The following is a 15,501-nucleotide window of genomic DNA, read 5'->3' on the forward strand; positions in this document are numbered from 1 at the left end:
TTCCCATGAAGGCAGGCAGACAAGAGGTCATTTTCCTCCTCCCATTTCCTCTAATTTTTATTCTAACAGGCATATCAGCTACATCCAGGCTTTTAAATGATACATGACACATCTTGTTTATCTTAGAAAGGTGCTAAGTCCAATTTTTTTCTAGCCTCCACAAGAGAATTTTTCAGGCCTGAGATCACTGTCACCTTTGTGTGGATGTCACTAGTTCTGGAGTGCACTTTAGAAGACAGCGCTACCACCAACTGCATTATTCTAGCTACAAAGAGGTCTTGCAGGCATAGCCAAAAAACTTCTTTCAAATTATATTTCACCCAGTATCATGCATACCCTCACTAATTTCAGTTTTCTCCATCCAAGCTACACTTTGTTACAAGTATCATCAAAACTGAGCTTTATTTCTTTGAATTTCCCTTAAGTCTTCTATCGTCACGTTAAGCCTAAGTAACTGCCATGTGTAAGCTTTGCTCCCTCTTTATAAAAAGAGCACAATACATATGTAGGGTTTTCTCCATTTTAGCTAGACTTCAGTAACTGACAATATTTTGCCTTTTCTCTAGAATTATTCAGCTTTAAAGTAAGGTCATAGTCCTATCTTCCCCCATCCTCTCTTCTCATAAGTTACATAGAAGGTAGTATCGTCCTGGAGCAACTTCTACATTGAAAGTGCCCAAAACTGTATTTCAACAGCCTGCTTCCGTTTCATTTTATGGCTGCACAGCTTAGTCACAGACTAACTCTGAGTTTACAAAAGAGCAAGATTATGGCTGCTGTGAGAGCCTGCCTATAAGTATTACATGCTCACAAGGTCATTCAAGAAAGTAAATTCACTTGCTGTGAAATAAATTATAATACAACCATATACAGAGACTAGAAGTTTATCATAATTAAATGACATCTAGGCATTTATATGAATAATGATTACATCGGTTATCGGTATTTAACAAGCAAAAGATATAAATCCTTTGTTGTCCAGAGCTAGCTCTGTAACTGATAGATAGAATTAACAACGTGTCCACAGTCAAGCTAGCCATTTGCTGCACTACTAAGAATTTTTTCATCTTCATCTGATCAGTTACTGGCCACTTACCAACAATAATTTCTGCACACCCACACAGAAGACAGCAGATTTTTTAATACCTGCAGGATTTCTCCTGTGAAAGGGAACTGTATATAGTGCACCATTTTCCTGTCACATTCTATTGTTTAACTTGATTAGGAATGCTGTTTTTTCACTTTATAAAATATTTGTATTAAAATATCACCGAGAAGCATAGTCAGGGCATGTAATTCACCGCATTAGGCACTGTGTGACATCCAAATATGCCATTTGCTTTCCCTATCCATATGCTGAATTGGATTGTAAAATATGAAGAATCATCACTAGAGATGTAGCTAATAGCTCTTTCAATGGACTATCACAGCTCTGTTTCTATTTTACAAGAGAACCCAAAGAAGTGTGTTGAGAGGTAGAGGAGCTGCAGAAGAAAAATTGGGGTGTTTGTTATACACACACACACTATTCACATTTAATCTCTAAAAATTACATAGGCAATTCATTTTTTCTTCTTACTGTGCCAAAGTGGGAAGTTAATTTCAAAGAACATGAAAGTCCAACACAGAGGAATTTTAGATCTACTTTAGCTTTAAGTAGAGATCTCAGTGAAAATATTACCAAATGCTTTCAGAGTAAAGTTCCTAACATCATCCACTGAAGCTGGAGATCTGCAGACTACTAGCAACTTAACAAAGTGTACAATAAAAAACCCCTTCTCAGTAAAAGCTATTGTTTCTTGTAGTTCCTCTGATTGACCCACATTTCTATCTAATTCCAAGATTTTATTTTTATTTTATCTTTTCCCATCACCACAAAATAAACTTCAAGACAAATCTAAGTAAAAGCTGTAAGTGAACTAACATAGATTTGCTGAGGAAATACATGTTGAATACATATACCTAAACAGGCACACACATGTTTGTGTTCCTCACACACACACACACAGTGTAACAGTACATTAAAAACAAATGGCCAGTTATCCCAAGATTCCACCCAGAATAACCTATAAGCAATAAAAGCTATATTATACCTTAGAAAGTGCAAAGCTTTCCCGGTAGTATCACAGTGCTGCTGTTTTCAACAAAGCAGAAATTATATTGCACCACACAGACAACAGAAAGGTAACAAACAGTGGGAAGAATTTTTCCCTGAATGAGAGCCAACAGGGATATTCAGAAATACCTGGCTAAAAACACAAATTACTGTTAATCTTGGCCATGATCCCCAATTCAAAAGCAAGCCTCCATGATGCAGAGCTCCCTATCCAATACCAGGTGTTCACACCACTCATGTCTGCCACCTACTTATTACCATCAGGTGCTGTAGCACTTCCCAAGCCCTCCCAAAGCTTTGTATTTCACCACCGAATAACCCGTGCCCGGTGTCTGTTCCCATGCTTCCCACGCTCCCGACACCACAGAGCACTGCACTGCTTTTCCCATCTTTCTGAAGCGCAGCATTTCCACAACCTCACGCCAGGTCGCCACAGCCTCACTGCTCTCCTGCGCCACACCACCACCACCTCCACCCTCCACGTCCCCCCCGCATCCCAATACTTTCTAAGGCCAAAAGCACAGCATGGTGCTTCCCCAGCCGTACCCCAAAATCCAGCCTCCCTGCAACACACCGCCTTCCCACTGACTCCCACTGTGGTACCCTGAAATGCGTTGACTCCAGCCACTGTCCGCTCTCCTCCCGTCTGAACAGAGCTACCCCGTCCCCAGCAGGAAGCCACCAGCTCACCAGGCAGGACAGGCCCCCCCAGCGCACCAGACCCGCCTCTCCTCCGTGGGGGGCTCCCATCCACGTGGGCGCTGGGAGGCAATAAGAATTCAGACCAGCCAAGGTGGGCAGCAGAGGACAAAAAAGAGCAGACAGCCAACAGATGAGGGAGGGATGCAGATGGAGAGGTAAGAGAGAAGAAAGGAAGAGATACCAGGAAAAGAGAGGGAGAGAGAAATGACAGGAGACACGGGATTTTACCTAGCCATAAACCATGCAGGATTAAGGATTAATTAAGGACTAAATTAAGGACCACAAGCCTTGGCTGCCCCCCTACAGACTGTAGGATGAAAACTCAAAAGGGCTTTGCAAGGGGACACATTTCCCTTCATCTTTAACAACAGCAATTACTCAGACTTTTCTAAGCTTCAGGAAAAGACCAAGTATTTGAAAACAAGAAACTCGACAGACTGTGACACTTCAACTGAAGAAAGTGGAAGCTCTTTTTTAAAATGGTGAAAGAAAAAAAAGAGAGGAAGGAAAGCAATAAAAGGCATTTTCTTTAAAAGAAAGAAATCCTAAAAACTACACAAGATAAACATCTCAGATTTTACCATTAAATTGTCTTAACTATTTGAATAGGCTCTAGCATTCAGATTAATCCCACAAGACTTCTAAATCAGGTAGTTAAAAGACAGTATTACTTTATATATCCTGAAGATGTGAGGGGAGACCAAAATGGAAAGAAAATAAAAAATTAGAAAAAATAGAAAACTAGAAAAAATATTCTAGCTTAGAATGCCACAATTGCTTAAGTGCTTCAGTCACTGATATACTAAATAAATATAAAAACTTTCCGTTTGCAACACAGCATCTGCTAATTATAAGACTAAGTCATTGTCTAATAATTTTTTGATTACACAGTATAAAAAGAGCAGTAGAGACAAATATGCACAATAAACCTCATGATGATTCTGAATGTTTGATAGTTCAGCCCTCCCACAACCTATTTTTGGAAGCTGAAATGTGAATACCATTAAACCAAAGGAGAAACAGCTAGAAAGATACCATATACAACACCAACGACTGACCTGCAAGACCAATGGGGTGTTCCTCACTACATCCCGCAGCACAGTGTGGAAGTACCCAAGCTAGCTCAAGAACAGAAAACAATCTAGCAATGTAACATAAACTTCATGAGAACTACTTCATCATTCTTCCTAGAAGCCAATAAAATACAGGGTAAATTAGTCACTACTGCAGCAGAATGCTCCCAGTATCTGAATTAGGTTAGGTATCTGTGTATCGTATCACATATGGCTTTCATAAACGTCACGGGGCCAATAATTTTCTTTTAGGATGTAAACTGTAATTCAAACTATGCCTTATTGTAGTGCAAAGTCTTCCAAAAGCTAAATATATATCTGCAGCCTCTGAAGACGTTTTATACAAACACAAACCAATAAGAAATTAATTGCTTCACAAAAAAAACGTTGCCCAAAACAACACAAGTTACTATCATAGAATTTTCATGTTATCAAAGACCTTTAACTACAGAAGTCTCATGAAAAAAAGAAGGTACTAATGAGTTCTGTCCATACCATTTCTCAACTCAAATCAGGAAGTAGACAGCAATAACCACAGTAAAAAGTTTTGAGGGTTTCTTTTAAGTGAAACACTAGCGTGAGTCATACGAGTGCAAGCTAAAAATGTCTCTAAAAGTAACTAAGAAGGACTCACCAAGTTCATTGAGGCTCTGGGCGGCTTTTGTTATCTCTCTGCTTCCTCCTTGCAGTTGTCCTTGAAGTCTCTTACTGAGATACAAGATGCGTATTATCCTCCGCAGCAAGTCACAGGCAGCCTGCAGAGAAATCGTAACATTAGGGGATATTATCAGTACATTATGGTCACATAATATTAGGCCTCAAATATGGAATAACCAAAAAAGGAAATATGAATGTGAATAAAACCAATGAACTTTAGAACACTGAAATCCCTTTCTTCAGGATTTTTTAACATGATTTTATGCCATATAGACCAATACTTTCAAAAGCTGGTAATTACATTCACAGGCTACTGAGATTATGCTGTCATTACTAGTCATTACTAGTTGTCCTGGTTTCGGACCAGGACACTAGTAAAAAAAAAAGGAAACTCAGAACCCTACGACAGAGACATATGCTATTCCTAACTAGAAGTGAGCTTTATTTTACACTGTGCATCTCTCCTCAATATTCCTCCCCTCTGTAAGCTTTAGTACAATTAAGAAGTTGGCCTTGCCAATCAAATATTGATCCAAAATAAGCAAATGGCAGCACCTACTTCAGAGGATAATAAAACTTAAAGGCTAAATTGCTATTACAGATATTGACTCTTACGGTAGGAATATATGTAAAAACTCATTTTCAGCAAAACTTTCATAGGGCCAGTCACCTTCATTCAGCCAACTGTTAGTTCACATTCTTTCACGGGTTTATTAAAATACACAATATTCTTGGCTAAAAATTAAGAAGATGGATGCATATGTCAATTTTCAGGAAACATATTTGTGTATGTTTTCGTTAGCACCCATTTAGAAAAAGGCATTGCTGACATCTGAATCAATTATTTCATAATTTTTCACTCTGCTAAGATCTTGAAACAGGTTTTCTCCTTCTACACAGTAAATAATAGCAACAGAGAAACAGTAAGAGTTATATCAAGTATAGAGTTCCTCTAGGGCTGGACTGGGTCAGTGGGGCTAGGAGGTACACGCTACAGGAGAAGCAATGTTCCTGAGTGGGTAACATCTAAACTAGAATTCAGAAATGCCATGCAGGAGAAGGTAAAAAAGTATGTGGATTTCAGTACAGTCCCAGGTACAGTCCAATAACTGCAATCAGATTAACAAGAGAGGTAAATGAGGAATTTGGAACGAGTAAGACATAGTTGTTCTGAAGTATTTTCCCTCATACTGAAGACAAAGCCTCCTGAAATACTGACCTTATGGACATCAAAATTAAATTTAAATTACTTTAAAAAAATATTTAGTATCCGACAGACCTTGAACCCCTTTTTTAGACTCAAGTTAGTGTTTTGGAAACTAATGTTAAACTACATATATGAAAACATACATGAGTCATTTCAACAAATATTCAGGGGACTGCACAACTTGTCAGTCTCTTTCCTATGCCAGCACAAACCAATGAAAACACAAATATTTCTAGTCTAATTTTATTAAACATCTAGACAGAACAAAAAGGAAAAATTAGAAAAAGCCCCACTGAGGTAACACACTGAAAGCACAATTACTCTCGCTGCTTTTGGCTCTGCATCACATAGTCTGAAGTGCAAGTTTCCTAAGCATTCTAAGACAACTTAACCACATGATTTCTGTTACCATTAGTGAGAACCAAGTGGGGCTTAGCCTACTCTGAGAGATTAATGTATTAGTTTTTATTAATTCATTTTTTTAATTAGAAAAACCTTGATCCACATATCACTTTCCTATCTGTGAACTAAATTTCTGCAAGATGAATCAAAAATAGCTTTTTATATAGTGCACTGTGCTTCACCAAGTAAGAGGGCATAGTATTACTATGCTTTCAAATTTAATTACTCTCTAATCCAATTGTGTACCTCTAGTTAATGTTTTTCCCTAGGAATTCAACTTCAGTTATCTTCTGACCATCTTTTACTTTACGTGCCAAAAGATTATTTCTTTTTGATTTGACTGTTGCTCATGATCTCCTATCCCAAGAAACAGTATTTTAAAAGGACAATCAAACTGAATAAGAGATGGGAAAAGCTACATTTAGATACAAGAACAAAGAGAAGTTTTAACTTCTGGCCCTGTGAATTAGGAGCAGCAAAATCCAAAGACACTGAAGATGTACTCTTAACTTCACAGCGATTGCTACTGCATTGTGCCCTTGACAAAGATTCTGTTTAACCCATGTATCTCCATTTACATGAGTTGTTCAACTTAGTAAAACTCCCAGTCACTGTAAAAGAATGCAATGTATGATGACCGTGTAACAGAAATAAAAAATTCTATCTACTATTACAGTTGTTCACAGATGCTAGATCCTCTAATGTGACCACCTGCATAACAGAATTTTAAATTAGTTCAGGAAACATTCCCTTCCTGAGTTGATATAGTATGCTTTTCTAAAGGAGATGTTTTCATCCAAGAAGGAACGAATTCCACTGTTCAAGCAAGAATTACTTTAAAAAAGGCCAGTATCCCAAGCTAGCCTCAGTGATTTCAGTAAAATTGGCTGATTTTTCTGGAGATTACATGTTAGTTATCTCCTGAAATTTAAAGCAATATATCAACACTAACAGACATTATTGCTACAATTCGAACAATCAAATAGCCTCTCACTTTTAATCTCAAGTTCATTTTAAGAAATTATTGAAAGAAGACTTAATTATGACCACTTGAAAATGTGTCAGTGCGTAGCTCATATATGCAATTGCATATATCTGCTAGATCACAATGTAACTGAATGTATATATAACAGAAGCCTGAAGAAAGATGAGATAGTCCACTATCTTCACATTCTTCTACATTTACTCTTTAGTTACGGTAGCACCTGGATGAAATCTGCTTCTGGTTATTATTTTTAAAAAGAGAACAACTTTAAAATACAGAATTACTATTTTTTTAAAAGGTTTTAAAAATCTGGCTCTTATAAGGATTTTTAAACACTGAGATAATCTGAAATTAAGACAACATATAGAAACACTTGGTTAAACCGAGCTGCACAGAAAATAACCCTCAGAAAGACAACCTCTGTCTACATTAACTATTCCCATTTAGCCTGTGATCAGCTATGGAAAGACTTAGAAGAGGACAGTATGATTTAAAGTAGGAAGTAAGCTTTGTGAGTCTGCTGCTCCCTTGGGATGCCATGAAGCTCTAAGAGCAGAACAAGACATAATATACACAAGCACACAGCAGCGATCTAGAATTCAGGACTAGATTTGAAGTTTGACAGTGAATTTACAGTGAGCATGTTTATGAAAAAGTCAGACTATATTAAAAACAATTAAGGATGGCAAAATCCAGCTTTATGCAAGCCAAATATTCCTTCAGTTTGTGAGCAGTCCCACAGCAATCAATGGAGAAGCACTAAAATAATAGCATCATGAGTACAAGAGCCCCTTAAACACCACCCAGTTCAGCAAAACATACCTGCCAACCATACAGATTTTGACAGAGAGCAACCTCTTTTATCAGTCATCCACCAACTGTACATCAACTGATAAAATTAGCAAGTTTGAAAGTGTCCCATGCCCCGAGTCTTGCATTTGGGAGCAATTTCATGTTATAAGCCCTGCCACCACCAGGAAGTGAATTGTTTGCTGTGCTGTTGCCCGCCCTTCCTGAACAAACAAGGCAGCCAGGTAGAGACACAACAGCAGTGCCTCCTGGGGAGGCAGGAGGGTTGAGATTTCAAAGGCCTGTTGACTCAACTCTCCGTAAGTCCAGCTTCATTTCATAATTCAGGTGTCCTGACCTTCACCTCCTCCCAGCAGTGTAGTGCAACATAAAACACTCACTATCTATCTGCTAATACAAGAAAGGACAGCAGCTCTCGTGCCGAGGATGGACTCTCACTGGCAGAGAAGATGAATCATCATTCCTCTTTCCACACTGAGGTAAGTAAGTGGATCTGGATGCTAGGAAGCGTAGCCTAGCAGGCTCACCTTACCCTAGACATCTTTTTTCTAGCTTACAGCCAAGAAAAGCCAGATACTACAAATTCCCTGGCACAGGATGAGTAATGCTGACCCTGGATGCATGCTGCTTTCACACCACAGTAAAATCCATGTAACCCTGCTACAGCAAAAAGGAAGCAAAGAGCACCCAAGAAACATTTCCTAAGTTCAGGGACTCATTCTTCTCAGATGTCCTTCTGCAGTTTGACTTTGTGTAAGGTGAGGGCAGAAATGATCTTCACCTTTAGCCCCAAATTCCCGCACCCCTTTCCACAGCCGCAACATACATCAGAGAACAAAAAACCTGCACCTAACCTGCCACATGGAAGTCACAGAAGTTTTGCCCAGTGGCATGAACAGTAACAGCTGGAGTTCAAAAGAACAGGAGAAGCAGCTGGACAAACTGGCTGAACAGAGTGTTAAGAGCTTCCTGCCGAACTTCACTGCTACTGAAAGTAATGTAGAAAACAGTAGAAGTTCAGCCGAGAGACTGGTACAGCTGCTCCACCAGCCCCTAGACTGGAAACTGCATGACAGTCTGTAGCTTCATCTACTCTGCTGTACAACAGCAGTCACCCGCAGATGGCAATCTACCTGAGTGTATATCCACTGCTCAAATTTCAGCTAAAACGTAAGTTCCTAGTTCTGCAAAGCTAAGGTAAACTTGTGAAGACAAATAGTTGAAACAATAACTCATTAAATACTTGTGGATTTGGAGTTGTTCTGCTTTTCAAACCATAAACTGAAGAGAATGCAGCTACATGACTGAAGATCTACGGAATAGCTTTCAACTATTACAAAATTAACAATGGAAGTGTTTGACACACATCTCGCCATTGTTGTGATAAGCTCTCTCTCACTACCATCCTCTAACAGAGATCTACATTCTCCTGTAGACTCCACTTATATTCAAAAGACAGGGACAGCTATGTACCTGGGTTTATGAAACACCAGAACCACAACTGGCTCCATACGTTGCATCTTCACTATTTTGAAAGAATTCCCAAACTCTTTACTAAGCTGCAGTCAAGCATGTATTAACTTAGAGGAGAAAAGCATCTTCTACACAATGGCACCATAACATTAAATACCAAAATTACACAAACAATAACAAGAATTTAATTAATCTGTACTCAGATAACCCTTCCCTCTTCCCTCCATCCTACAAAAACTCAGCTAGTGCAAAGGTCAGTTTCCTACTTTGCAATACAAAGCACTTCTCAGTAGCTCAGGAAGAGACACACAAATACTGATTTTCATTGAGGAATACTGACAACGAACCACAGGCTACTGGAGTATGAAAATCCTACCGATACCTGACAATTGGGAAACAATACACATTCAAAAAGATTCTTTTTAAAACACATTTTTAAAACAACTTACTTGAAGTTTTGCTAGCTGAGCTGTGCGAGACACTATTTTGTTGTAGGGGTCAACAATTTTTACTCTAATTCTAAAAATAAGAAGAGAAATTTATAGCACCATTAATAAATAACATGATAGAATAATTGAGAATATGATAGAACAATTAAGAATTTATACTTTCTAATCGCATAATGAACAACATACCTATCAACAGTACTTTGTAGAGCACCAATTCTAGTCTGCATCATTTGGAGGACACCTGCAAAATAAAGCATATTTTTTACATGGAACACCTGTCAATTATAGAAAGAACTACTCTTCACATCATAGTAACTACTGCAGACTACTTCAGCGTAAAAAAGAAACAGTTTCCCCCTTTACAACAAAGCATTCAAACAGATTGAAATGACTAAAAGCATATTTGGAAATACACTGAGCAGGTAATAGGTCACTTACTGAATGTTATGGAAAATTTATTGGTAGAGAACACAAATCTACAAAAGAAATATCACTCTGAAATTCATCACATGTTAAGTTTCAAATAATATTAAGAGCATATTGCTTTCCAAGAGAATGACAATCGGGACTGCTGTTCAGAGGCATATAACCTGCTACAAATACCTGAACATGATATACAAAAATGGCACAACCTATTTAACACTTTATTTAACATAGTGACTAGACAGTTCAGAGAAACCAACAAAGAGGACTGAGAAGGTAACCAATTCGATTTCAAGGTTTTCTTCCTGTGCATAAGCTTCTTCAGCAAAAAGTCAATGTCATTGTCAGGTCATCTAATTTAGATTACAGAGCAAACTACCCTAATCATGTTTGTTCCAGATTAGTTTGGCAAAGCAGCACAAAGAAAGCCCACAAACATGCTTGTTCTTTTCTTGTTAAATTGCAGACAAAGTAGTCAAGGGTAGCAGTCATTTTTGCAATATGGAGTCAGCCTGCTGAGAATTTAATTAAGTTATGCAAACCCAGGCCTATGAAATTATTTTTGTTCCAGTTATTGTTAGCATTCTCAAACATACTACATTTTTATAAAGCCCTGTTTACAAGCATGTCATCATTAAATTGGATAAAACTGCAATATGATACAGTAAGGTGGAAGATAAACATAACTACTCCTAATAGTTTTATTCAGCTTGTCCTGTACTGGGACTGTATCTCACATATTTTATATAAATATGCCAACTCCCATCTTCTCTGTATGTCAGAATTATTAACTCGGCTTAGTGACAGACTCAGGAGTTCTCTGACATTTATACATGGAATGGTAGGCATGCAATTCTCACACATCAGAGGATGAAGATATGAGATACAGTGAAAGGCTGGCAAAATAGGCTGAATTTTCTACTCTATATTGCAATAATGGGGGAGGGCCAGCAGCATGACATTGCTGCATCTGTGACTGTGACATTGCTATAAAGCATACAGCAGTCCTCTTGCCAGAAGGCAGGATTAGGATAGGTGAAAAGGCAATCTACCCTCTCCATCTGCTGCGTAAGATACGGGATGATACTCTTTAGCCTATCTTGAGCTATCAGGTAGTTCAAGGTATCTATTGAGCTACCTATAGACAGAAAAGAGTATGTATACCAGGTCAGCATACCCTTAAAAAAGTGCAGACCTAAAAAAGAAAGGACTCTACAAGCTGGGTCTATCAATTTGAAATGTTTAATGAGATTCACTTTCACACATCCAAATGATTGTGCATGCTGTGAATTAGCTCCATAACCTTCACTTGCTAACTTTCTTGATAAAAATATCAAGAACTATGTGTTTCTAACTTCATAATTAAAATTTCTATTGACAGCCATCTTTTCTTTTTCTTATGAATCTTGACTGTTTCTTCTACAGTGACCATATATTACGTGTAGCACAAGCAGGGCAAAGATAAGAAAGTTTTGCAAAACTTAGAACATCATCTTTCTGTGCACAGACTTTTGACTATCCTGGCAACTGCAGACTGAAGTTTCTACTGATGTCTCAAGTATCAAATACTTTTCAGGATTAGAACTGCCGCATGCTTCTCCTTCCCTCACACACAGAAAAGGCCTCTTAAAGAGCATAACCCTAAGTAAATGGAGAAATTTCAACAAATTTGAAGTGAATTAGATTTTATTTTTACTTTGGGTTATTAGCTGTAAAACATGCATTATTTACCACACCTGCTTTATAGAAATGTTTTATAACTGAATAGTTGTTTTGAAGTACTTCATTCTTTCCTCGGAGCAGTTTTAGGAAGGAATGCCTTCAGAAACAACCATGATTTCAGAAAACACAATTCCACTGAGCATGAATTGCTGAACATCGTGACTGGGAGGTATTTATCATTCACAAGATTGACTACAGATTCCCATCTACTTCTTATTTGAAGGATGAACACAGATTCTAGTCTTCCTATGCTTAATTTTCCAACTATTTAAAAAGCTATTCAGGAGCTACCATTGCTAGATTAAACAGGCATTTCTTTATTTTAATAGCTATATGCAAATGCTAACAATCAAATACTGTATCCAACAAGTTCCAAAGACTAAGGATATACTATAACTGTCAGTAATCAGAAACTCTCTGGTTATGCCAAAACCTGGAAGCAGAAAAAGGAACAAAGATAAATTACTTAGCAATTTAAAAAATGGAAGGGGAAAAGGGAATATGCTTGGATCCCATCGTATATGCAAATTAGCATGTTACGGAGGTAAATATCTTTCTGCGCAAAAAAAAACCCAAAACCATATGAAGTTCCCAGCAAGTGACAAAGAGCAGAACAGCAGGTCTAATTTGCTCCTGGCACAAGAACAATATACTGCAACCATTCTTCTATACAGATTCAATGGTTCCTAAGTAAGGCCTTTGAAAGTCAGCAGTTTACATTAAAATCCAGATCCCAAACAATGGAGTAACACAAAAGTAGGTATTTAACTCAGTAGCCCCTTACTAGGGAAAAAAAAAAAAAACCTCAATGCAGTTAAGATTATGTGTTAAAGCCTCTTTGGTTAAGATTTGCAAACTATGCAACACATGCATACGCAACATGCACAAACTTGGTACTTAGGGCAACCGATATCAGCTAATGTTCCAACAAAATAAGGCTTATATACAAAAACATATTAAAAGGTCAAAAAGACTTGATTACTAAAGTTGCTCAGAATTGATTATCAAAATACATTTTCCTATGAAGTAGTTACTCCAGGAAGTATCAACCAAATCTTCTCCCTGGAGCTCCATCTACTGACATCAAAAAAACGGCTGCCACGTTACTCCTCAGAAGATCCGTAGCCTTAACATTAGGGGCCAAAGCTGGCAGTGAATGATGTTCCCTGCACAGATATTGAAAGTGTTTCCCCCGTTGTAAGAAGCAGCAAGCATAACGTAACAGTATTTACCTTCCAGGGATTCAATTCCAGTTGCTTGGGCCAACAGGTCTTCGTGTCTTGCAACAACCTTAAAAAAAGAGTAGAGAAATCAACACATTAAAATGGGGATGTGTGCCTGAAAGGAATAATAATATATCACCATCATTCTTACATTAGGCATTAGAGTATCATCACCCCTACAGTAGGCAGACACAGGAAAAAGCAGCCATACCTTAAAGATGAAAGGGTTTTCAGAACATGTTTTAATTCACAAAAGCAGCAAGCTCAGAACAGGAGGGTCAGTAAGTGCAGCATAGCTGACAATTAAAGCCAGCAGAGCAATCACATTTCAACACACCTTCATATATAATAATAACTGTAAATGTAAGCTTATTAATCACACGGTAATAATGTATAGTCACATTTTTAATATTTTCTTTCCTATTTATGACATTTAGAAACTAGTGCCCAAAGAATTTACCACTTGGGGCAGGGGGAGGGAGGAAGCAGGTTTGAAACTACACACAAACTTAGCATGTGTTCTCATTGCAAGGTCCACTGTGGATTTGTGGTGCCTGCACAGATTTTACCAAAAAGCCTTCTACTATCCAAACTCAAAAGGCTTTCTGAAGGTGTGAAGGTGTGTTAACACAGGTTATATTTGCCCAGCTAAATGTAATCCTTAGAGCCTAGGCTACTCTCTGGCACAGGATGAAAGGGTGCAAGTTAAATCACTCCCTATCTTCTCACAGTCGTAATCCCAAAACACAGTCCAGCATTTCTGAAAGTCAACATGATCATTTAGAAAGAGTGAGGGAACATCCTTACAAGGAAAGAGTGGAACCTCCATGTATAGAGATTGGCTGCAGAAACCAAAAACAAAGCAGCGTACAGCTTCTTGGTAGGAGTGTTAAGAGTAGGCTTGACTGAGTTAGGTATCAGATTCACTACTAGTTTTGCTGCAAGTTGTACCTTTAGTTACTGCTTGCAGAGTACACTGTGCAATTTCAGAAGCAACAAGACCACAAGATTACTACGCTTTTGCCTAGTTTATATCAACCACTCCAGAATAAGAGGTATGCTTTAAACTTACTTGTAAATGAAGCTCTTTATCCAACTGACTAATACCTTGGGCAAGTTTTGCTAGTTGCTCAGCTATCACAGCCTGATGGATAGACTGGGAAGTGTAAGCTTTCACGTCAAAGTCTTCTCTGAAGAAGTCAGCATAACATTCTGAAAAAGATTTAGATTTTATCTTCATGCTTCAGAACAGTTAAATAATATTTACAGACCTAAAGCATACAGTTCCCTGACCTTCAATTTCTCCAAATGTAACAACATATGTTCTCTACATCACATAATACAAACAAGACACCTATTTCAGAAGAGGCCACAATCAAGAGAAACAAGTTTGGAGCTGGTGACCGGAGGGGGGGTGGCAGCTGTAAATGGTGAGAGCGACATATGTTTCTTTATTCCCCACAGCCTTTTATTCAGTAGAATATGCTAAAAAGCATCGACACCTTCTTCTTCTTAAAACTTTACAGCGTAATCAGGGTGAGGCTGTACCCACAAATCAAACACACAGCAGTCACCTTCAAACCGCTGAGGATCCAAGTGGCATGAGACACCACTTCATGAAATCACACCAGACTCTTACAACGGCACGGGGTTATAAAATACTGAATTAAGAAACGATACTGCAGTAATGATTTTGGATGAAGCAAGACCCCAGTTCCCAGACAGCGCACACTAACGCCGCCAGGCACCCCCGCCTCTCCTTTCAGCCCGCGTTTTCCTCCCCTCAGGAGGCAGCGACGGCAGGCGAGCCCGCCGCTTGCCAGCCCCGCGCCACCGCGGCCCTCCGCCGGCAGCGGGCGGCCTCCCCCCGGGGCGCCGCCCGTCCCTCCGCCGCCGAAACTTTCCGTGACTCGACAGCACGGCGGTTCAGCGCCCTCCTCGCCCCGTCCCCGAGCACCGGCGCCTCTCCCCCGGCTCGGCCCCACGCCGCCCTCACGGACCCCCCCGCCTTCTCAGGGCCGCCGGCGGACGGCACCCCCGGCGCGGTCCCGCCGGCGGGGGCACAGCCAGGCGCTGCCGCGCGGCCCCCCGCCGCCGTCCGCGCCTCACCGTCCGCCAGCAGCTCGGCGAGGGCCGGGGCCGGGGCCGGGGCCGGGGCCGGGGCCGGGGCCGCGCCGCCGCCCGCCCCCTCCTCCTCCATGCTGGCAGGTGCCGGCAGCCGCGCGTCACTCCCGGGCGGCGGCGCGCGGCGATGATGGC

General features: G+C 39.7%; 1 protein-coding gene across 1 annotated transcript in view; it reads right to left on the reverse strand.

The window, feature by feature from the left end:
• Nucleotides 1-15,442, reverse strand: part of COG5 (component of oligomeric golgi complex 5) — a 200,895-nt gene extending 185,453 nt beyond the window's left edge. The window contains exons 1-6 of the mRNA XM_075719793.1: nucleotides 15,352-15,442; nucleotides 14,315-14,454; nucleotides 13,252-13,309; nucleotides 10,061-10,115; nucleotides 9,875-9,944; nucleotides 4,526-4,646 (exon numbers count right to left, since the gene is read on the reverse strand). Of these exons, the coding sequence (XP_075575908.1) occupies nucleotides 4,526-4,646; nucleotides 9,875-9,944; nucleotides 10,061-10,115; nucleotides 13,252-13,309; nucleotides 14,315-14,454; nucleotides 15,352-15,442 (535 nt within the window). The remainder of the gene's footprint in view (nucleotides 1-4,525; nucleotides 4,647-9,874; nucleotides 9,945-10,060; nucleotides 10,116-13,251; nucleotides 13,310-14,314; nucleotides 14,455-15,351) is intronic.
• Between the last annotated feature and the right edge of the window lie 59 nt (nucleotides 15,443-15,501).

Source organism: Pelecanus crispus, chromosome 1, assembly GCF_030463565.1.
Source record: "Pelecanus crispus isolate bPelCri1 chromosome 1, bPelCri1.pri, whole genome shotgun sequence".
In the NCBI taxonomy this organism is placed as follows: Eukaryota; Metazoa; Chordata; class Aves; order Pelecaniformes; family Pelecanidae; genus Pelecanus; species Pelecanus crispus.